The 24,830-nt window shown below is 44.9% G+C and overlaps 1 protein-coding gene and 1 pseudogene across 3 annotated transcripts in view; one reads left to right on the top strand and one right to left on the bottom strand.

Moving 5' to 3' along the window:
• The first annotated feature begins 206 nt into the window (after positions 1 to 206).
• Positions 207 to 2,614, top strand: LOC311604656 (prolyl endopeptidase-like; annotated as a pseudogene). Its single transcript has one exon. The product of its transcript is annotated as a prolyl endopeptidase-like (transcript).
• Positions 2,615 to 19,797: 17,183 nt separating this feature from the next.
• Positions 19,798 to 24,830, bottom strand: part of NR1D2 (nuclear receptor subfamily 1 group D member 2) — a 28,491-nt gene continuing 23,458 nt past the window's right edge. For both annotated transcript variants that reach the window (XM_084794670.1, XM_084794671.1), the window contains exons 7-8: positions 24,408 to 24,618; positions 19,798 to 22,717 (exon numbers count right to left, since the gene is read on the bottom strand). In XM_084794670.1, the coding sequence (XP_084650796.1) occupies positions 22,521 to 22,717; positions 24,408 to 24,618 (408 nt within the window). In that variant the 3' untranslated portion in view covers positions 19,798 to 22,520. The remainder of the gene's footprint in view (positions 22,718 to 24,407; positions 24,619 to 24,830) is intronic.

The following is a 24,830-nucleotide window of genomic DNA, read 5'->3' as shown; positions in this document are numbered from 1 at the left end:
GATAGCATCCTAGTTTGCTTTCTACTGACATCATGAAACACTGACCAAAAGCAACTTAAGGAGGAAAGGGTTTATTTCACCTTACAATGTAAGTTCATGGTGAAGGAAGTTGGAGCAATACCTCAAGGCAGGAACCTGGAGGTGCGAGTTCAAGCAGAGACAACAGAGGAACACTGCTTGCTCCTAATAGCTCACTCAGCCTGCTTTTTATACAACCCAGGACCCACAATGGACTGTGGGCCTCCCACATTAATCATTAACTAAGAAAATGCCCCAAGCCCGGCAGCGAGTCCACCCTGACACAGCCGCTATAAACACTCCCTCCACCTTTAATTACATGTCTGTGTGGATAAGTGGATATGGGTGCAGGTACCTGTGGAGGCCAGAAGAGGGCGCTGTATCCCCTGGAGCGGGAGTCACCCACAGCTCACCACCTCAGTCATGCTGTCCTTCCAGTACTCCAGCATGTACAACGGCAAGACCTCCATACAGGATTATCATGGACATAAAATCTGATCCATATGCCTGTCTGGAAGACCCAGGCAGCAAGCAGACAAAGGCTTTCATGGAGGCACAGAACAAGAGTACAGTGCCATTTCTTGATCAGTATCCAACCAGAGGTTTATAAAAGGAAAGAATGGCTGAACTGTAGGACTACCCCCAAGTACAGCTGCCACTTCAAGGAAGAAATGCAGTATTTTTTTTTTTACAATACAGGTTTGCAAAACCAATGTGTGTTATAGGTGCAAGACTCCTTAGAGGGGGAAGCCAGAGTGTTCCTGGACCCCAACACTCTGTTGGATGGTGGCACAGTAGCATTCCAAGATTATGCCTCCAGTGAAGATTGTGAGTATTTTGCTTATGGTCTGAGTGCCAGTGACTCAGATTGGGTGATGATCAAGTTCGTGAAAGTTGATGGTGCCACGGAGCTTCCTGGTGTACTGGAGAGAGTCTAGTTTACCTGTATGGCCTGGACACACCATCGGAAGGGGACCCCGCAGCAGGATGGAAGAGCGATGGCACAGAGACATCCACCAGTCTCCACCAAAAGCTCCGTCACCACATCTTGGGGACGGACCAAGGATATTTTGTGTGCTGAGTTTCCCAGTGAGCCTAAATGGATGGGGGGAGCCGAGTTATCTGTTGATGGGCGCTATGTTTTCCTATCAGTCTGGGAGGGATGTGATCCAGGAAACCGACTGTGTGGTACTGTGACCTCCAGCAGGAATCCAACGGTATCACTGGAATCCTGAAGTGGGTAAAACTGAGAGACAATTTTGAAAGGAGAATATGACCACATAACCAACGAGGGGACAGTGTTCACACTCAAGACGGACCACAATTCCCCTGGTTATCGTCTGATCAACATCAACCTCATGGACCCTGAGGAGTCGAAGTGGAGAGTGCTTGTTCCAGAGCACAAGAAAGATGCTTTTCAGTGGGTGGCTTGTGTCAGCTCCAACTTCCTGGTCTTGTGACGAACATCCTGCAGCTCCACGACCCGACGACAGGTGCTCTCCTCAAGACCTTCCAGCTGGAGGTGAGCGGCATGGTGAGGTACAGTGGGCGCAAGAAGGACCCGGAGATCTTCTACCAGTTCGCATCCTTCTTGTCTCCAGGTGTTATTTACCACCGTGATCTTACAAACGAGGAACTGGAAGCCATGGTTTTCCGAGAGGTGACAGTGAAGGGAATGGATGTGTCCAATTGCCAGACACTCCAGGTTTTCTACCCTAGCAAGGACGGCACAGAGATTCCAATGTTTGCAGTTCATAAAAGGGACGTAAAGTCGGATGGCTCACAACCTGCTTTTTTTTTTTAAATGGCTGTGGTAGCTTCAGCATCTCCATCACACAGCGTGTCCAGGCTCATTTTTGTGAGACAACGTGGGAGGCAACCTCGCAGGGGCTAACATCAGAGGCAGTGGTGAATACGGAGACGTGGCACAAAGGTGGTATCTTGGCCAGCAAACAAAACCGCTTTGATGACTTCCACCGCGCTGCTGAACATCCCACCAAGGGAGGTTACACATCCCCCAAGAGGCACACAATCAGCGGAGGGTCCAAGGGAGGCCTCCTAGTGGCTGCTTGTGCTTGCTCAGGTTGGAGTGATGGATTACTATTGGTCATGCCTGGACCACTGGCTACAGGCGTTCAGACAGTAAACAACACTTTGAATGGCTTCTCAAGCTTCCTGAGGCAGACGACATCCAGTGCCGGTCCACGCTGCTCCTCATTGCACAACAGACAATCGTGTGGTCCCGCTGCACTCTCTGAAGTTCATCACCAGTCTTCAATACCTCGTGGGCCGCAGTCGGGAGCAAAGCAACCCCCTGCTCATCCATGTAGACACCAAGGCTGGCCAGAGAGGCGGGAAACTCACCGCAAAAGTGATGGAATAAGTCTCAGGTATGCTTGCACTCATAGCGTGGTGCCTGAACATCAAGTGGATCCAGTAGAAGGGCCTTTTAGCTCCTCCCACCAGCCACAGAAAACTCAAGAGCTTTCACACCATCCTGACCGAGGAAGCACTGAGCAGCACTGAGCCTCCGCTCACAGAGCCCCTGAGCAGAACTGCCGTGGGGATTTTATCTTTTCTAGGCTTCTCCTTTCTGGCAAGCCCTTGATGTTTTGGGTTTTATTTTGGGGAGTTTTTTTTTCCCACTCTATCCAGGCACATGTTTAAAAAAAAAAAGCGGGGGGTGGGGGAATATGTTTGGATAAGAAACTAAGGCTGGGTGTGGTGGCGCACGCCTTTAATGCCAGCACTTGGGAGGCAGAGGCAGGTGGATCTCTATGAGTTCGAGGCCAGCCTAGTCTACAAAGCGAGTCCAGGTCAGTCAAGGCTACACAGACAGACCCTGTCTCGAGAAAAACGAAACAAAGAACAAAAAGAAATGAAGAATGAAAGAAAGAAACTAAACGGCAGCGGTCATGTGAATACTAGATCCCTGATAGTAAGGCATCTAAGTGACGGTCACAGTTGGTCATTCTCTGAAGTTACTTCCCAAGGCATGACATATACCCTTCAATAAGTGGGAGGCCTCAAAGGAGACTCCGTGGCAACACTAACAAATGCTATTTAACAGTTGGGGAGGAGAAAAAAATAAATAAGCTTACCGATAGGACAGTCTCAGGAGATATTTTCTCAATTGAGCTTCCCTTTTTCCAGATGATCTGGACTTTTGTCAATTTGCAAAAAACAAACTACCCAGAGACACAGAGAGAGACAGACAGACAGACAGACAGACACAGAGATAATGTTTGAATGGCCCCATAGGCTCATAGGCACCTGCACTATTGGGAAGTGTGACCTCCTATTGTTGGGGGAAGTGTGTCACTAGGGATAGGCATTGAGGTCTCAGAAGCTCAAGCCAGGCCCAGTGTCTCACTGCCCCTTCCTGCTACCTACAGATCCAGATGTAGAGCTCTCAGCTACAGTCCAGCACCATGCCTGCCTGCCTGCCACCACGCTTCCCACCATGAAAACAGTGAGAGAGACAGGCCAGGCAACCTAAGCGCCCAGCACGGTCAGCCTCCGCTTTAGCAGTGCAGTCCCTCAGTCTCTCCTGCGGCTCCCCGGCTTCACCCAGGCCTCCACGCTCCTCTGCTTCCCTCTGATTTCCAACGTTTTGTTTTTCTTCCTCCTCTCGAGTTTTGATGTTTTTTTGTTTTGTTTAAACTATGCTTACAGGCGGCTCGGCTTTTACTCGTGCAGGGACATTTCTTGTTGTCCTTGAAGCGACAGCTTGTCTTTCCCCTCAAACGTCTTTGTCGCAATGCCTGATAAACTGTTTATTTTTCCTAACAGCTTTCCTTTTTAGCCTGAAAAACAAACATTAACCAAAACTTAGCCTCATTTCTCTGAATTCTAACTTGTGATGAAATCCCTGGTGCTGGAGCGCCGCCTGCTGGGCAACTGAGAATTATCAGGTAATGCTGCCTTTGCCTGAGCAGCCATTGGTTGACTCCTTGACATAGGGTGTATAGTGGGCTCAAGCACTCACTCTCTCTGACTCTCTCTCTCTCTCTCTCTCTCTCTCTCTCTCTCTCTCTCAGTCTCTCTCTCTCTGAGTCTCTCTGTCTCTCTCTCTCTCTCTCTCTCTCTCTCTCTCTCTCTCTCTCTCTCTCTCCCCCTCATCTTTCCTCCTCCTCCTCTGGGTAGCTGGTCAGTTTGCTCTACAACTCTGCATTTTGAATATCTATAACTTTCTGTAATTGTCTCCATCTGTTATATAAATGAGTTTCCTTGAGAGTTGAGGGCTACACTTATCTGCGGGTGTAAGGACAACTAGACTAGTTAGAGTTATGCTGGTTTAGTCAACTAGTAGCTGGAGGTTCTCCTCCAAGACCCATGACTTGCCTAGCCTTAGGTAGTTGGCCAGGTTTCAGTACGAGGCATTATTTCCCTCTTGTTAAGCAGGTCTTAAATCCAATTACAGAGCTCTTGGTTACCTCTAAAGACTGTGTGCCGCTACTGCGCCCTGATGGTCATCCTGCCATGCTCCTCATGGCTCTGGTGCACAGGTACCACAGCTGGCTAGGGCTGCTGGGTGCGTCTCTCCTTTGGATGCCTGCATGGGGCTTTCTGCTACCATGAACGCCCACCCAACCCACAAGGAGGAGGCTCTCGGGCCAGTTCTCCGAGCCCCGTGTTGGACTTGAATGGTATCTTCAACAATAAGTGCTTATCTTCCACTTCCGGAGAACAACCAGGGGCTATGGTGACAGTCGGTAACGTTTCCGGACTCTCCTGGACACCCCTGACCAACAGCTTGAAAGAAGCTTCTCGTGCCTGGTGTTGGGACTTCCATTAGACGACCCTTTGGCTCTCAGAGGGAACATCATCAGCCCAGATGGAAACTTCCATGTAAACATACATGTCTATTTAGACCTGACTCACATTCCTTGAGGTATTTCCAGCTGATAGTACTGTGATGCCTTACGGCCCCTTCAGACATGACTACAGCAGCTTGCACTCCTCCCTCCGTCCGTATTTACCTCTCTCCCCTCTCTCTAATTAGAACCGTCTACCACTCTTCTCATTTTCTCTATCAGACCATAGACCCTACTATTCTCCTTCCGCTGCTTCCCCAGCCTCCATCCCAGCGTTGGTCCCTTTTTACCGTCCTCGTCTTGCAGGCACACCAGGATCCGTGGAGCTAGGAGCCTGAGAGAGAACTAGTGACATCTGCCTTTCTGGGTCTGAGTCATCTCATTCAACATTGTCTTTTCTAGTTCTAGCCATTGACCTGCAAATCTTATAATTTCATTTTTCTTTACAGCTAAATAGTCCTCTGTACTGTATATGTACCAATTCCAACAACAACAACAAGTCCAGGGCCAGATGGAGTCACAGCCAAATTCTACCAAACTTTCAAAGAAGATGGGCAGCCAATTCTTCTTAAACTATTAAAAAAAAAAAGAAAAGAAAAATAGAAACAGAAACAGTACTCTCAAACTCCCTCTATGAAGCTTGTATTACTCTAATACCAAAACCAAGTTAAGACACAACAAAAACAAACAAAAATCGACAGACCAGCATCTCTGATGACCATAGATTCAAAAGTGCTCAATAAAATACTTGCAAAATGAATACAGATATATATCAAAAAAAAATTATCCACCGTGACCAAGTTAGTTTTAACCCTGAAATGGTTCAACGAACAAAGTCAATACATGAAATAAATCACAGAAATGACTTTAAAGAAAAAAAAACCACATGATCATCTCAGTGGTTACAGGAAAAAACCTTTGACAAAATCTAATATGCCTTCATAATTAAATCCTAGAGGATGTAGGACTAGGGTACCTTTGTTTGATTGGCAGCATGAGATAAGCAATACAGAACACCAAGCCTACATAGAACAGAAAGAAGGGTAGTATATAAAATTTTGAACATACCAAATGCGTATAACTGCCAAAACTAGACTTATTTATTTATTTGGTTTTTTTGAGACAGGGTTCCTCTGTGTAGCACTGGCTGTCCTAGAACACACACTCCCTCCCTCCCTTTGTCCTTCTCTCTCTCTCTCTCTCTCTCTCTCTCTCTCTCTCTCTCTCTCTCTCTCTCGACCAGGGCGTCCTCAGACTCAGAGATCTGTCTCCTGAGTGCTGGGAACGAAGGCGTGCACCACCACCGCCCAGCTTGCTCTGCTGTGTTTTATGACAATGTCACTTTATGGGACAAAACCAACTGTGAGTCCTGTGTACTTAAGGCCTAGATGGCATCCACCCTGGAAAGGCTTCCGCAGTAGCTTGTAATTCTGCTGTCTATGAGATGGGAAGCAACCAGAGCAAAACAAGTCTGAAACCAGTCAACGACAAGTACCTGCTTTTTAAGAAATGTGATTCTCGGCTTTTTATAGCATTTATTTTTATTTTACATGTATGCCTGTTTTGTTTGCACATGTCTGTACACATGTGCCTGGGGTCCTCAGAGGCCAGAAGAGACCATCAGAGCACCCAGGAACTGGCATTAGGGATGGTTGTGAACCACTATGTGGGTCCCGAGACTCTAGTCCACGTCCTCTGGAAGATATGCTCTTAACCACTGAGCTGACTTTCCAGCCCCCAAAAGGCATATTTTTTATATATTAGCCTTACTTTTCATTAACTAAATTCATCCTTTGACAATTTCATCCACTTACAGAGTCCAATCCTCAGCACTGTCAACAGTCACAAAAAATTACCTGCTTTCTAAGGTCTGAGTGTGAGTGTTTGAAAATGCTGACCTCTAGAATTCTGTCCTCTGAAGGAAACAAGGCTAGTTTTTCCTTTCTTTTCATGAGGCCACAGAAAAGAAAAGACAAGCAAGTTCCTGAGGGAAGTCAATGTCAGCCTTTCTTTTTTTTTTTTTTTTAGACAGGGTTTCTCTGTATAGCCTTGACTGTCCTAGACTCGCTTTGTAGACCATGGTAGCCTTGAACTCACAGTGATTCACCTGCCTCTGCCTCCCCAGTGCTGGGATTAAAGGAATGCACCGCCACGCCCGGCTTTAATGTCAGCCTTTCTTATGGCCCCACAAGATCCACAGAAGTAGAGGGGACAACCCATGCCAGATTTCCTTGTAAAGTTCCACTGCCGTAGCAAGTCTAGAGATGTGTATTTTGCACAAACGAATAACAACAACATTAACCTGGATGTGGTGTTTCATGCTTGAAGATCCAGCACCCATCCAGGAGGCAGGAGAATGATTAGTTCAAGGCCAGCCTGGACTAATGTGAGTTATAGGCCTATGAGAAAGGCTTGGTCTCAAACAAACAAACAAAATGCAGTGTACCGCAGCCCCTACATGTAACCTCAGAGCTGGAAAACCAGACAGAGGATCCTGGAGGCTGGGCAGCCTGTCTAGCCAAACCATCAGCTCACCAGGCTCCAGGATCAGTGAGAGAGCTTGTCTCAAAATATTAGGTCAAACAAGAAGGGAAGGATCGGTGGGCTAGAGAGATGGCTCAGCAGTTAAGAGCACTTGGTTTACACACACACACACACACACACACACACACACACACACTTAATAATATAACCCCCATAAAAATATCAGTAATCCAACTCCATCAATAGTCAATAATTTTAAAGAAATGTATTGAGAAACTGTAAGGCACTTTAAAGACACCCAGAACTCTAAAACCAAAAAGGACCCAGATGCTGCCTATGTAAACAGAAATGAGAATTCACAGTTATTGCATGACCATGCTTTCCAAGTGTTATGACCTGAACCAATTGCATCCTACCATTGAGGGTGGGGCATAGTGACACACACACACCTTTAATTCTAGCACTGGGGAGGCAGAGGCAGGCAGGTCTCTGAATTCAAGATCTGCTTGGTCTAGAGATTGAGTTCCAGGACTGCTGGGACTACACAGAGAACCCCTGTTTTAAAAAAACCAAAAGGAAAAAAAGAAAAAGGAAGGAAGGAAGAGAGAGAGAGAGAGAGAGAGAGAGAGAGAGAGAGAGAGAGAGAGAAGAAAGATCCTAGCAGACAGCCTCAGGATGCTCTCACTGGGAGATAGGTCTTTAGGTAATTAAAAGTGGGATCACTTAGTAGTGTCCCTGTAGGAAGACAAAGTTGGATCTAGTTTATATAAATGACAGGAAAGGATGCTGGTCTACAAGCCATGGAGAGATCTAGAATAGGACTCCCTCCAGCCCTGCACACACCTTGGCTCCAACAGTCAGCCTCCCAGATACAAGAGCATCAACTTTGGTTGTTTTAAGTCTCCAAGTCTAGGATCCTATTACAGAAGTCTCAACCAACTAAGAAGTGTATTCTATCAGAGCAGAATTCACTGGTCAGGACCACTTGGAAGACTTGTTAAGACCAGGTGCCAGCCCCATCCTAGCCTCCCTTGAGGGGTTTGACAGTGGGCTCTAGAACCTGCGCTTCCGACCAAGTGAAGCTGAGTGGCAGCTGAAAGAGCACCTTTGAGAGTCGGTGTCCTGGGATGCACATATCAAGGGTAGAAGGGCATCTGGCACCCTTGCTAGGAGCCCTCGCGTGTCCCAGACCTGAGCCTCCAATGGAAAGGATGCCAAGTCGGACTCACACGCAGGTGTCCGCATTCACCAATGCTAGGAAGCTATTTTGTCCACTCCTGAAATGTGGCCCACGAATGGGTGGCCTAGCTTCTGTTGAGTTAGGCCAACAGCTCTTAGCTGAAGAAAAGCAGAAGAATGGGAGAAAAAAAATGTTCTCTCCTATGCAGTCAAATCCTCCCAACTGTAAGTGGGACCATGACCTAAATAAACACAGCTGAAAATAAGTGCGACTAACCAATCGCTAGATGAAAACTATCAAACATCTTCAGCTAGAGATCTCCTCTTACCCCAATCAGAAGTGACTATCACCAAGACCAAAAAATAACAAGCTCTAGCATGGATCCAAGAAGGAAAAGGGTTGAAAGTAGAAGTGCCCTTAAAATACACTCTAAAGAACGGCAGAAAGCATACAAGAGACACCCGCACATCCATGGTGACAGTCACCACAGCCAACTCACTGAACAAGCCTGGGTGTCCATCTGAACAGAAAGAGCACATAAAGAGCACTCTTGGGGGTCCACCTAACTCTGCCTCCTGAGTGCTAGAATTAAAGGTATGCACCAGGCCCACAGGGAAGTAGTAATGTAGTCATAAAGAATAAAACCAAGCCAAATGACCAACAGACATATGAAAAAGTAGTCAACATCTTTAGTTGTGAGTGAAATGCAAACCCAAACTGAGATGTCCTCTCACCCCCACTTAGAGTGGCCCTTACGAAAACAGACAGACAGACTCTCTCTCTCTCTCTCTCTCTCTCTCTCTCTCTCTCTCTCTCTCTCTCTCTCTCTCTCTCATAGAGCAAGAGTTTTGTTTTCTCTCATGTGAAGGATTGGGGGCGGGAAACCAAAGTAGAAGGGGAACTATTGGGGAAAACAAAGGGACTGAGGGGTGGGGAGGAACAGGGACAAAAGCTTAGTAGTGGGTTTAACATGATCAACACACATCAGACGCACATATAAAAACGTCACCATGAAACCCAACATTGTGCGCTATCGGTACACACAAACAAAAGTACAAAAACAGGAACGAGGTGATGAAGCGATTGACAGCAGGTGCTTTCCACTCTGGAAACTACCCAACTTGCCTTTAACTGTAGAATCTAAAGCAGGAAGCGAAACGGCAGTCGCAGATGAAAACGTACAAACAGAGCAAACAGGAGGCCCAAGGACTGCAGCATTTAAAGACGAGCACTCAGAGAAAACTAAGAAAGAAAGCGTACGGCTTCTTTTGTCGCTGTGATAAAACACTGTGACCAAGTACAGCTTGGGAAGGAGGGGTTCTTCCACTTCAACTTCCAGGTCAGTCCATCACTGAGGTCACGATGGGAAACAGATGCAGGAACCGTGGAAGAACGCTGCTTGCTGCCTGGCTCCTGCTCTTATTGAACCCTGAGCCAGCACTGGCCACAGTGGGCGGGGCTCTCCTCACACATCAGTGACCAGCCAAGACAATCCCTTGTAGACATGCCCACAGACCATGTGGTCCGGGCAGTTCCTCCATTTTGATTCCCTAAGATGATTCTAGACTGTGTCAAGTCGATGCTGAAGCTAACTAGGTCCTTCCATTGCCTCAGAGACTCCAGGAGGAAAAATGGGTGGCGAGACCGTATTCATTTATTGGATTTCTAATTGAGTCTTTTAAGCACAGATCCCAAAGTGCAATAATGTTCATTAGTATATACAGACAATGCTTGCTGAGCACCATAGCGCACACCTTTAATGCACTGCATCAATTGCCTTAATAACACCTTTAGTGCCAGCACTTGAAAGACAGAAGTGGGAAGACCTCTAATTCAAGGTCAGTCTGATCGATAAAACAGGTTCTAGACTGGCCAGAGCTACCCAGAGAAACTCTGTCTCAAAAACAAAGGGGGGAGGCATACACACATAATGGTGGTGGCAGGATGACAGAGGCAGGCAGGCAGACAGACAGACAGACAGACAGACAGACAGACAGACAGACAGACAGACAGACGATGCTGAGTGGTTCACATTCTGGGCACAGCCTCTGCAGAGGCACCGAGTTTCCTGGAGGAGAACTCTTGGGCAGGCTTACCTGCAGTGTTGCGATAACTGATGTGATACGTTGGCCTCTGGAATTCAGAACCCCTCTGGCATAAACAGCCAGTCTGACATGGCCACAGGACCGCATGCTTCTTCACCTAGGACTCAAGAGTAATCAAACAAAACAAGCTTTTTAAAAATATTCTTTTATGTGTGCATGTCAGCATGTATGGGCACACCTGGAGCCCATAGAGGCCAGAAGAGGTCACGGGATCACCTGGAACTAGTTACAGACAACTGTGAGATGCCAGGTGGGTGCTGGGAACAGAACCTGGGTCCTCCGCAAGAGCAGCAAGTGCTCTTAACTGCTAAATCATCTCTGTAGCCCCAAAAAACAAATGTTAGTAGGTTTGAAATGAACTCCAATCTAGGAGAAATTCCATCCATTTTGTTTTCTCTCAATCACATATTTATCTGGAACACAGTGTTATTAACTGCAAATGCAGAGGAAAAATTGCAAATGTATCCAATGATATACAAACATTATTAAGATCTAGAATAACATACAAAGTGAAATATAAGGTTAACATTTTTTCATTTTTCTCATGAAAGTGCTTTCCAAAGAAAAAAGGTAAGGGCTGTATTTGTCCTATATTCCTTTAAGTAATTTATCCTTTCCTCTTTAAGGGCCTCTATTTGTTTCATTGAAGGGGCTTACAGCGACTGAAGCATCACCCAAGGGTCATGCGTGGGCTGGACCTAGCCAATGGGCAACTCAGGCTTCATGAGGGTCCCCTAGAAAGGGGGGATGTCTCCGACATGGACTTTGTTGTTTCCTTTTTAATCACTTCCCCCCTGGCAGGGCTGCCTCGCCGAGCCACAGGAAATGAGGATGCACTCAGTCCTGATGCGACTTCATGAGCTGGGTTGGTAGGGTGGCTCCCCCTTTCTGAAGAGTCGGGGAGAGGGGAGAGGGGGAAGCTAGGGAGAGTGGGACCAGGAGGAGAGGAAGGAGGGAGCTACGATCAGGATGTAAAGTGAATAAATAAATTTATTTTAAAAATACAGAGGAATTAGTTAGTGGATAAAGTTTAGTTGGCATGCAACCTATTAAACCCTTCTTAAAAGACTGGAGTGATAGCTTGAAGGTTAAGAGCACTGACTGCTCTTCCAGACAGAGGTCGTGCGTGAGTTCAATTCCCAACAAGCATGTGACGGCTCATAACTGTCTAAAATGGAATCTGGTGCCCTCTTCTGGCATACAGGTATACATGCAGGCAGAATACCGTATGTACAATAAATAATTTTTTTTAAAGGCTCATAATACTAATTAGAGAGCAGGACATACAAACATTTGTAGCCCTGCATATGGTTGTTTCTTAATCAAGGAGCACTTTGGCAACCTGCCACCAATCAATGCCCTCACTGGAGCAAAGGCCGCCTCTCTCGGCAGCTTGAGGAAGTCTTGCTGAAGTACTCCACCCACGTTGTCTCTCGTCACCTCCTCAGAAGAAGACCTCAGCAGACCAAGCAGCGGCTACTGGCTTAGCATGGTGGCAATAGCTACAGGACTTGCCGAAACCTCTGAAACAGTATTCCGTTCAAAGAAAGATGCTGACTCAAAGGTTAAAATAGGTGGTCTCGGCCATGCTCAAGGAGAGGGCGGCCTATGGTAAAGATCTATCATAGCCAGGTATGGTAGCACACACCTGTAATCGCAGAACAAGACAAGCAGGAGTTGGAGGGTAGCATCAGCAGAATTTTAGGCCAGTTTGGGATGAGATATGTCCAACAAAAAAAAAAGTAAATAGTAAATATAAATGGCTTATAAAAACATCATATAAGGAGATATCAAACCCCATTGTTGGTCAGAAATATTTTTTATTTAATCCCTTTACAGCCTGATTCCAGCCCCCTCCCTCCTCTCCTCTAAGTCCCACACTCACACCCCCTCCTCCCATTCCTCCCTCTTCTTCTCAGAGAAGGGGAGGCCCCCAAGGGGTACCAACCCACCCTGGTACCTCAAGTTGCAGCAGGACTAAGTGCATCCCCTCCAATTGAAGCCAGACAAAACAGCCCAGGTAGAAGAAAGGGATCCCGTGGCAGGCAGCAGAGAGCCTCTTCCCCATTGTTAGGGAACCCACATGATGACCAAGCTACACATCTGCTACATACGTGTAGGCGGTCTAGCTCCAGCGCATGCATGCTCTATGGTTGATGGCTCATTCTCTGTGAACCCCCATGGGCCCAGCGTCTTGTGGTGTCCTTGACCCCTCCAGCTCCCTCTGTGCTTCCTCCCACTCTTCCACAAGAGTTCTGCCTATTGTTTGTCTGTGAGTCTCAGCAGCTGTTTCCATCAGATGCTAGAGGAAGCTTCTCAGAAGACAGTTATGCTAGGCTCCTGTCTGCAAGCATAGTAGAGTTCCATTAATAGTACCAGGGATTGGCTCTCTCCATTAGCGTGGGTCTCAAATTGGTCTAGTCATTGGTTTGCCATTCCCTCAATCTCTGCTCCATCTTTATCCCTACACTTCTTGTAAGTGAGACAAATTTGGGGTTGAAGGTTTTATGGGTGTGTTGGTGTCCCCCTCCCTCCACTGGAAGTCCCACCTGGCTATATGAAGTGGCAACTTCAGGCTCCATATCCCCCACTACTAGGAGTCTCAGCAAGGGTCACTCCCATCAACTCCCAGGAGCCTCCTTTGTCCCTAAGATGTCCCCTCCTGATTTCTGTTCTCTCTCCCAGTCCTCCCTCCCCCACCAACCCATCCCCACTCTCCCCTCTCCTAATCACTACCCCACCCCCCTATCCCACACAGGTCCCTCCCTCCATCTACTTCAGATGTCTATTTTATTTCCCCTTCTGAGTGAGATTCAAGCATCCTCCCTTGGGCCCTCCTTGTTAGCTTCCTTGGGTCTGTGGATTGTAGAATGGTTATCTGATACTTTATTGCTAAAATATCCACTTTTAAGTACATACCATACATGCCTTTCTGGGTCTGGGTTACCTCACTTAGCATGAGCTTTTCTAGTTCCATCCATTTACCTTCTAATTGCATGATGTCTTTGTTTTTCATGGCTGAGTGGTATTCCATTGTGTAAATGTACTGCTTTTTTAAAATCCATTCTTCAGTTGAGGGGCATCTAGGTTGTTTCCAGTTTCTGGCTATTACAAATAAAGCTGCTATGAACAGAGTTGAGCAAGTGTCCTAGTTTTGTGGAGCTTCTTTTGGGTATATGCCCAAGAGTGGTATAGCTGGGTTTTGAGATAGATTTATTCCCAGTTTTCTGAGAAAACTCCAGATTGATTTCCACAGTGGTTGTACAAGTTTGCACCCTGACCAGCAATGAAGGAGTGTTTCCCTTGCTCCACAGTCTCACAGGCATGAGCTATCACTTGAGGGTGTTTTGCTTTGTTTTGTTTTGTTTGTTTTGTTTTATCTTAGCCATTTTGATGGCTGTAAAATGGAATCTCATAGCTGTTTTGTTTTGCATTTTCTTGATGACTAAGGATATTGAGCATTTCTCTAAGGGCATCTAGGCCAGCAGAGAATTCTCTGTTTAGATCTGTACCCCATTTTTAAAATGTATTTATTTGTATTTTATATACATTGGTGTTTTGCCTGCATGTATATCTGTGACAGGGTGTAGAATCCCCTGGAACAGGAATTACAGCCAGGAGCTGCCACATGAGTGCTGGGAATTGAACCTGGGTCCTCTGAAAGAACAGCCAGTGCTTTAACCTGAGTCACCTCTCCAGCTTGTGTACCCCATTTTTAATTGAGTTATTGGGTTTGTTGTCTAGTTTCTTGAATTCTTTATATATTTTAGATGTCAACCCTCTCTCAGATGTGGAGCTGGTGAAAATCTTTTCCCAATCTGTAGGTTGCTTGTTTGTGTTTTGTTTTTCCTTTTGGCAGTGTCCTTTGCCTTACAGAAGCTTTTCAGTTTTTAATTTTAGTGCCTACAAGTTGTCTCCTGTACCAATGCTTTCAAAGCTATTGCCTACTTTCTCATCTGTCAGTTCAGCGTATCTGATTTTATGTTGAGTTCTTGTCTAGGGTGACAGATAAGGACCTATTTGCGTTCTTCTACATGCAGACATCTAGTCAGACCAGCACCATTTGTTGAAGACACTTTCTTTCTTCCATTGAATAGTTTTTGGCTTCTTTATCAAAAATCAAGTGTCCAAAGGTGTGTGTGGATTTGCTTCTGGTTCTTCCATTCAATTCCATTGATCAACCTGTTTTTATGACCGTACTATGCAGTTTTTATTACTATTGTTCTGTAGTACAACTTGAGATCAGAGATGGAGATTCCCCCAGAAGATCTTGCATTGTACAGGACTGTTTTTTATTTATCCATATGAAGTTGAGTATTGTTTTTTTCAAGGTCTGTAAAAAATTGTGTTAGAATTTTGATGAGGACTGCACTGAATCTGTAGACTGCTTTGGGTAAGATGGCCAATTTTACTATGTTAACTACCGACCCATGAACATGGGAGTTCTTTCCTTCTTCTGATACTTTTTTCAATTTCTGTCTTCAAAGACTTGAAGTTCGAGCTGGGCACAGTGGCGCACACCTTTAATGCCATCACTTGGGAGGCAGAGGCAGGTGGATCACTTTGAGTTTGAGGTCACCCTGGTCTACATAGTAAGTCCAGGACAGCCAAGGCTTACACAGAGAAACCCTATCTCAAAAAAAAAAAACAAAACAAAAAACCAACAAAAAAAAAAAAACAACCAAAAAAAAAAAAAAAAGACTTGAAGTTCTTGTCATACAGGTCTTTCACTTGCTTAGTTAAAATTACATCAAGATGTTTTATATTATTTGTGGTGACTGTGAAAAGTGTTGTTTGCCTGCTTTCTCTCTCAGCCTGTTTAGCATTTGTATATAGGAGGGCTACTGATCTGTCGTCGTCGTCGTTGTTGTTGTTGTTGGTTTTGTATCCAGCTACTTCACTGAAGGTGTTTATCAGCTGTAGGAGTTCCCTAGTAGAATTTTTGGTGTCACTTATGCATTCTATCATTATCATCTACAAATAAAGATACTTCAACTTCTACATTTCCAATTTTTATCCCCTTGATCTCTTTCAGTTGCTTTGTTTGTCCCTAGTGCTGGAAGGCCCCAGAAAGGCAGCTGTAGTAGTGCATCTTTTACAAGAGTGGGTGCCCTTGTGTTTGGGTTATAGATGTTAATAATTAAACTGTCAGACCCCTATCCACATACCATGCTCAGACCACCCCCAGCCACCACCACTCAGCATGAGCAGGGCAGAAAACACCCAGAGGTCCAGGCACCACTAAGATGAGCAAGTAATAGAGATGCAAGGGGAAAGAGAATTAGAACCATGTATACACAGTAAGGACTTGAGGGTGGTGAGGAAAGGCCTGATTTAAGTAGCCTGCCCTGCCACCTGAGACCATGGTAAAGTCCTGGCCTATGTTGCCACTTGAAGGCTATACCTGGGTCCATGGTTTGCAGTAGTAGGTGCCTGGGTCCATGTCTGTGGCCCATGACACCACCAAACGCTAAGCAGACATCCTGGTCTGAGCTGCCATCTAGGGCCATGTTGATATCCAGAGGCTACAATACTGGATACTTGGGAGAGTGGGTTTCACATCTCACCCGGACAGCACTGAAGAGCTGGCCCCGGTTTCAGGGGCTGAAAATGAGCCATAACTGGCTGTGCCTTGTCGGCCATTGGTAGTGTGTACACAGGAGAGATGAGCCCCCTCCCCCTGCGCCTCCCTGCCTATGGCAGGTGGGAGTGCTGGCCCCACTGCTCACCTGGGTATCTTTTGAAGAGCTGGCCATAAGAGTGAAAGAGTGGGAGAGCTGGCCTCATCCCTTGCCAGCCACAACACCCCGGAGAGCAGGCCACACCTCACCTGGGCAGTGCAGTAAGCTGGCCCTGGTATGGTGGGGGGAGGGGGGACCAGGGGGAAGGGAGGAGTGACCCACCGAAGGGCATAAGTGAGAAAGAGCTAGCCCCCACTGGGCAGAGTGGGAAAGCTGGCCCTGTCCTCCCAGGCTATTGCTCGTCCTAAGTGAGCTGGTCCCAACCCTCAATGGGGACAGTGCTTAAGAGCTGGCCCTGGAGGCATGACAGACTGACCAACGCAACTACCACCCAGGCCCAGATCCAGGGATTTGAGTTGGCCCACCCCAACATCTAACCCATCAACGAACTGCTCAAGCTCATGAAGGGCCAGGTCCTACAGATCCAAAGCTGCAGGATCACTATGACACAAGGCAACAGCATATTATACAAGAGGAATCCCAATAGGATCCAGTATTCATGGCATAGAATCCAAAGGTCTTGAACCAGACCAACAGCTCAGTGCAATGAACGTTTGCTAGTAAAGCCATTTGGGCAAAAACGTACACTGTGTGACACCATAGCATCCCTGTTGAGTTTTTTTTTGGGGGGGTGTTACTTTATTTTGCGGTGGTTGCAAGGGTGAAGGGTGGACATGGAGGTACAGGGCGATGAATGAGATTGGGGTACATGATGTGAAATTCACAAAGAATCAAAAAAAAGTTTTAAAAATTGAAATGTCATCTTGGTGTCTTTTCCTTTAGTGAGTATGTAGTGTCCTTCACCATCTCTTCGAAAAGTTTGGTTTAAAGTTTGTTTTGTTGGATAATTAAAATAGCTAAACCAGCTTGTTTCTTAGGTCCATTTGTTTGTTATGTTTTTTTCTAACCCTTCACTCTGAGGCAATGTCTATCCTTAATGTTGGATGAACCCTGTCTTCACATCCATTCTGTTAGTCTGTCTTTTTATCAGAGTGTTGAGACCACTGATACTGAGCGCTATCAATGAGTAATGATTGTTGATTACTGTTACTTCATTGGTGGTGGCCGCAGTGTGTATGTGTGTATGATTCCTTTTTTTTTTTTTTTTTTTTGCTGGTGTGAAATTATTTATTTCCTGTATTGTCATGGATGTAGTTAACCTCCTTAGAGCTTTTCTTCCAGCACCTTCTGTAGGGCTAGATTTGAAGATATTGTTCAAATTTGATTTCAACATAAATATCTTATGTTCTCTCCACCTAGTGATTTAAAGTCTTGCTTGGTATAGCAGTCTGGGCTGGCATCTATGATTTCTTAGGAGTCTACAGCACATCTGTCCAAGCACTTTTGGATTTTAGGGTCCAAAATACCTGACTGTTGAAAAGTCAGGTATAATTCTAATAGATTCGCCTTTACAATACTTGGCCTTTTTCCCTTGCAGCTTTTAATATTCTTTGTTCTGTACATTTAGCATTTTAAATATTACATGGTCAGGGGGCTTTCTTTTCTATTCCAATCTATTTGGTGTTCTGTGTGCTTCTTGTACCGTGGTAGACATCTTCTTTAGGAAAACTTATATTGATTTTGCTGAAAATATTTTCTGGGCCTTTGAGCTGGGATTCTTCTCCTTCTATTCCCATTACTCTTAGGTTTGGTCTTTTCATGGTGTCCCAGACTTCCTGGATGTTTTGTGTCAGAAAATTTTAGATTTACCATTTTCTTTGTCCCCAGTATCAACTTCCTCTTTTGCATTCTCAACACCTGAGTCTCTTCCACCTCTTGAATTAAGTTGGTGAAGTTTACCTCTGTAGCTCCTGTTCAAATTCCTAAAGTTTTCATTTCCCGAATTCCCTCAGTTTGTTTTCGTTATTGCTTCTATTTCCATTTCAGGTTGTTTCCTTTAATCGTTTGCTTTTTTTTTTTCCTTTCTACTGTTATTAATTTTAATTTTTTTGCTTTACCTCCCAATCGTAGCCCCTCCCTCATTTTCTCCCAGTCCAACCTCCCTCCCTACTCCCTCCTCTCGTCCCCTAGTCCTGAGAAGGGGGGCCCTTCTCCTCTACCATCTGACCCCAGCCTACCAAGTCTCACCAGGACTGCCTGCTTCCTCTTCCTCTATGGCAGTGTTAAGGCACAGTAAGGCACACTACCAGGAGGAAGTAATCAAAGTGCAGGAAACAGAGTCCTTGACAGGGACAGCCCCTGCTTCCCTTAATAGGGGACCCATATGGAGACTGAGCTACCTATCAGCTAAATCTGAGGGGGGGGGTCCTAGCTCCTCTGCACACATGGTCCTTGTTTGGTGCATCAGTTTCCACCAGCACCCCTGGGCCCAGATTTGTTGGCTTTGTAGGTCTTCTTGTAGAGCTCCTTGACCCCTCTGGGCCCTCCATCCCCACACTCATCCATAGGACTATTACAAGTAACACCTCTATGAACATAGTTGAGCAAGTGTCCTTGTTGAATGGTGGAGCATCTTTTGGGTATATGCCCAAGAGGAGTGGTATACTGGGTCTTGATGTGGAGCTGTTCCCAATTTTCTGAAAAAGGGTCAGATTGATTTCCAAAGTGGTTGTACTAGTTTGCCCTCACATCAACAATGGAGGAGTGCCTCCCCTTTCTCCACATCCTCACCAACACGTGCTATCACTTGCGTTTTTTTTATCTTAGCTATTCTGATAAGATGGAATCTCAGAGTTTTGATTTGCATTTCCCTGATGACTAAGGATGATGAGCATTTTTAAGTGCTTCTCGACCATTCGATATTCTTCCATTGAGAACTGTTTAGTTTTGTGCCCCATTTTTTTATTGGATTTTTGGCTTTAAGGGATTTATTCATTCCAACTGTTTGCGTTTTCCTCAATTTCTTTAGGGATTTATTCATTTCCTCTTTAAAGACTTCTATCACCTTCATGTGATAGTTTTAAGATCTTTTTCTTGTGCTTCAGCTATGTTAGAATATTCAGGGCCTGCTGTGGTAGGCTAGCTGGGCTCTGGTGGACACACTGTCCTGGCTGTTACTGTTTTCACCCTGGCATCTACGCATCTGGTTTTTGGGTGATTATAGGTGTAGGTTTTGATTTAGGGGGGGTCAGGAGGGGATATTCTGGGAGGTCCACAGTAGATATGGATGGGGGTGGGGGATGGAGGTGGGGAAGAGGGGAAGCAGCAGATGGGATGAGCCTGAAGGACTGGGTTTGCTAGGGGAACATGGAGAACAGAAAAGGCCAGAGTGCAGACTACCAGGTCTTCTAGCAGGTGTGTCTTAAGGTTGAGCAGGGGTATCCACCCAAGCTGGGGGCTGGGACACAGCCACAGTTGAGGGGATGGAGGGCAGGAGGAGATGTTCTGTGGGATCCACAGCAGGTGTGGACACTGGGGAAGCTAAGTTCAAACTGGTGTTCTGTTGCAGTGATAGAGCAAGCCTGGGGGAACAGAGCAAAGCAATAAACTCGTTTCTTATACATTCAGCAAACTTTATATTGCAAAAAGAGAAAGAACAATTGAGACAGGTGTTTGCTCTCGTGCACAGGAATACATCTATCTGAGCTCCTCTCATAGCTTTGCTTTGCAATGTTTACAGAACACACATCAATTCTGACCCAATCACAATGGTAATTAATTTCATACAATGCAGATATGAAACCCATACACTAATCTACTGAAATACTCTTCAACTTTTTTAAATCTGCAATTAAAGCATCACCATGAGAACAAACTTCTTCCCAAGACGTCTCTCCTTTCCCTCAGTGATCACTCTCCAAAAGCTGGAATCCTCTCTCAGATCATATAAAGACACAAAGCACAGGGGGGAAAGGTTCATCTTGCTAACATAATGCCCGTAAGTCTGGTGAGATAATGCCCACATGGTAACCTTGAAACATGAAGTCAGAGTTGAAGCATCATTTAACTCATACAGTACCTTATTAATTATCAACAGTGGCCCACTGACTCAGAAGTTCCCTATCTGGCTGATGTCATTTATTAACAGTTTAACCATGACTCAAAGAATGTGCTTGTATTAGGCTGCTGGTTTAATTTTAGAATTAGAATGCTCATATTTGGGCTACTTTCAAATACAGAAATACTACTTGTGGCATATGAACTATGGATTTTGTTTCCCATTACTACAGGAAGAATTTATTGAAATAAAATTTTACGAGACAAAATGCAAATCTACATGCTTATATTTAGGTGTGTACATGTATATACTAATCCTAACTAAAGCATTACAGGCAATACTAACATTCTGGTTACATATTTCCAAAGACTTAACTGCTTTAAAGATACATGTTATAAAGACACTTATGTAAAAGGCAAAAATGAAGAATCAACATAATCCTTGAGGTTTTCAGTATTACTCCAAAAAAGCTCTCTATTCCCCCATAGAAGAAAACTATGCATTTGTTTATCCTAGAAAAAAAATATAAAAGGATAATGCTATCAATGTAAAGGATTCACAAAACCTAGCTGTATATCCCATGAAAGCCATACCCACTGAACGTAAGCAGCAGCTATGGTCCCTAGTGTATGACAGACACACCATCAGCTTTCCTCTTTGACAAGGGTCTGTCTTTTTCAAGCTCTCTTAACTGTACCACAGAAACTCAAATCCTGTAGCAACAAGTTAAACTACAAAATAAGGCCTTCTGCTTTCATGTCACAAAAGTAACAAGCTTAGAATAGTAAAGCATGTTCTTAATGTCTTTACAATTCCACATAATCCAAGCATTACACAGAAAGTAATTGTACCCCCAAATATAAGTGTTATTTCTAAGGGGGAAGTAGGGGGATGTTCATAAATCTTCAACTTTGGCTATCTCTCCTACCACAATCTGTAAGCCTGTAGGTAGGTCACCCACTAAAAGGTTTTTCAAATTATATTAGCTCTAATTTGAAAAAAATCCCTGTAGTGTGATTTAGGGAAAGAAAGAAAAGTGGACTTGGCACAGACATGCCAACAGGGTAACAAGGTTTCTCTAAACAAAAGTTCATCCTCCACATAGAATCCAAATCTGCCAATCACCTGCAGCAGGTAAGGGGCAGCCGCACCACCTTCCTTAGCACAAGGCAGGAGGAAGCTGAAACTCTGAACGCCTATTACCTTCAGCTGCAGAGTTTATCAAAGATGTATTCTAAAATACATGGGTTTTTCTGAAATCTGGATTTGACTGTCCATCACACTTGTACATTAAATGTTGCTTAAACAAAAATAGAGCATTAACTTCAGTATTCTACCATCTAAACATCGTAAAGCAATGGTTACACAGCAGCAGCAGTAGCAGGTAAAATGCACCTAATTTGGGTCCTTGACACCTCTTGTTTAAGTTTATTGTATGATAAAGTTCTTCACAGTTTAAAATATTGTGAAGCAAGATTTTATATATAATTATATTCACATACACACTATGTACACATACTATCTGAGGTGTCTATAAACCTGGAATATGTGTTTATCAGTAAGTAGGGTACCCTACTTGAGCAGGAACCCTTAACAGATTGGTGTGGACTGTCAAACAGTTTCCCAGAAATGCTTAGAAATAAGACAATATTATTATTATAAGCAATTATAATAAAAACTTCACCTTATTTACATAGTGCCTATCTCCCAAGAGGTAAAGATGTTTTATGGACATTTTTCAGTATCTCTGTGAGGCAGGATATTGGGGACACTATCAATTATCTTTTCAACAACCAAGGGACTGCCAGGACCATGCACTGTGACAGTGGTAGAGCAAAATCTAAGCACATAAAACTTCTTGGCTCTCAGTCACCTTTACCACATCTCAGTCTTGTGGTACAGCAGGATTCCCAGCACAAAGGGTTAACGTCTAAGTCTTCCTGGCTGCAACGTGCGTGCATTAGACTTATACCACAGGGAGATCAAATGGGATTTTGGCTTTGGCAGATGAAAATAGTCTAACATTCAGTGTGATTATAATTCAGTGTAACTTCTCCAGTCTATGTGTAACACAGCTGATTGGTCTACAGGGGAGGGAGGGCCAATGTCTAACAGGGCAATGAGTTCTCATCCAAACAGCTACTGATGACTGACTACACAGACAGCCCAGGGCCTGGCACTGTCTAAGGTCTCTTCTCCTTCCACATATGGTATACACATATAAATAAGCATCTCAGCATAAAATGTACAGTTAGCATCAGTTCGTGTGCAAAGGCCTTAAGGGTGAACTTTAAAGGCCAAGAGCTCCTCAGAGTGCATGTTGTTTAAAGATCGAAGATCTGGTAACTTTAGAAGTAATTTTGTAAAAATGGAGGCCTCGTTTGGATGGTTTTTCATTATTAAGGTCCTTAGTGCACGGATGAGCGTTTCCTGCAAAGCCTCCACTGAGTTGACATTTTCAATTCCAGACCGATCTAGTGAGAAGTAAAGAGAGAAATATGAAGGGACAGACATATTAGCAATTAACAGTCTTACTCACTGATCACTACCAAATTTAAAGCAGGGTTTTGTACACTCCAACAAACAAGCTTAGAACTGTAAAGATTTCTCAGCTAAAATCGCCAAAGCCAAGAGCAACAACAAAAGCCAGGCATGGTAGTGCATACTTTTATTCCCAGCACTCGGGAGCCAGAGGCAGGTGGATCATTTGTGGCTAGCCTGGTCTACAGAGCAAGTTCCAGAACAGCCAGTGCTACACAAAGAAACCCTGCCTTGGGGAAATAATTATCTCAGGCAGGCATGGTGGCACATACCTTTGATCCAGCATTTGGGAGGCAGAAGCAGGCAGACATGTGAGTTCAAAGCTGGCCTGGACTTCTGATGGAGTTCCAGGACGTGTAGCTGGAGAGATGGCTCGGCGGATAAGAGCACTGTCTGCTCTTCCAGGGGTCCTGAGTTCAATCCCCAGCAACCACATGGCGGCTCACAACCATCTATAATGTGATCTAATGCACACTATATGAATAATAAATAAATCTTTAGAAACAAAAAACAAAAACCCCATCTCAATTTTAAAAAGAAAAAAAATCTCACTGGGGAGTTTTGGGGTTTTGGTTGTTTTCTTTGGGGGGGGGGTTGGTTTTGTTTTGTTTTTCTTTTTTGTTTTGTTTTTGTTTTTCTGTCCTCCCTCTGTTGACCAGGCTGGCCTCAAACTCAACAGAAATCTGCCTGCCTCTGACTTCCGAGTGCTGGGGTTAAAGTTGTGCACCACCACCACCCAGCTCTCAATGGGGAGTTTTACAGCTGCTTACTCTGCGCATATCTGACATTTGGTAAATTAGAATTCTTTACATCAGAGCTGGAATTTTGTTCATATAAGATTAGAGATTCTGGTTTTTCTTTTTTCTTTTCTAATGTGTGTGGCTGTTTGAAAGTAGGTATGTGCACCACGTGCATGCCTGGTGCCGAGGAATCCAGAAGAGAGCACTGGGTCCCCTGGAACTGCGGGGTGGTATAAGCCACTATGTGGATGGCTAGGAATCACATCCTGGTCCTCCGGAAGAGCAGCCACTGCTGAGCCATCTTTCCAAGCCAGAGTTTCTCATTTCTTAAACTTGATGCTAATTTCAGCTGCTTCTAATTGGCAAGATAAAATAATGTAGTGCAGAAACATATCTTTACCACATACAGACTACAGTCCTACTTCCATGCACAGTAGACTCTCTATCCTCGTAGTCACACCTTGTGTGGTCCTCTCCTTTTGAGAAGGCTAGACTTACTGATCACCATCCAATGAATAAAACGTGGCCACTGAGAGGATCAGCCTGCACCTCAATGGCTACTGTCTGAATGAAACACCTAGAGAGGACGATGCTACAGCCTAAATGACAGGTGCCAGGGAAACTGGCAACACCACTGTGACTCATGAACAAACAGTATATTTGGATTCAGACACCCTTGTCACTCATTCAAACAGCAAGTATTCCCATACTAGGGCCCCATATTGGGGTCACAAGGGGCAACCCAAGGCAGGGCCAGGCCTGCACCAGGCTGCTTACCTGCACACAGTCACTATCAGAAGGCAGGGCCAGGCCTGCGCCAGGCTGCTTACCTGCAGACAGTCACTAACTGAAGGCAGGGCCAGGCCTGCGCCAGGCTGCTTACCTGCAGACACTAGAACCACTGCTGTGAACAAGCCCATTTCCTCATCACTGAGCTGGAGGGCGTTCAGCTTCTCGCTGAACTCAGACATGGAGCTGAGCAGATCCCCTGCTCCCATTGAGTGCAGGTCGTCCACACTGTACTTCTTCCCGCTGAGGAAGGTGACGGTCCGCTCCTTCGCATCAAACAGTGAAGCGAACCGTACCATTAGAACCTGGAAGGCAGAAAATTCAAATGTATTTGAAGAAGTTCATTGAGAAAACTAAGATGTAACTTCAAGTCAGTTAATAAACATGCTACATATAAAAATAATTTCATAAAAAGAAAACTGAACTTATATCTAGAAGCACTTTAAGGCTAATTCTCAACAACAGCAATAAATATCCCAACATCAAAAGAAAGTTGAGTCAGCAACGGTAAGATGCT

The sequence above is a fragment of the Acomys minous genome (assembly GCF_964271855.1).
Source record: "Acomys minous genome assembly, chromosome: 9".
Taxonomy (NCBI): Eukaryota; Metazoa; Chordata; class Mammalia; order Rodentia; family Muridae; genus Acomys; species Acomys minous.
Note: the sequence above shows the minus strand (reverse complement) of the source record. Positions and strands in the feature narration are given on the sequence as shown.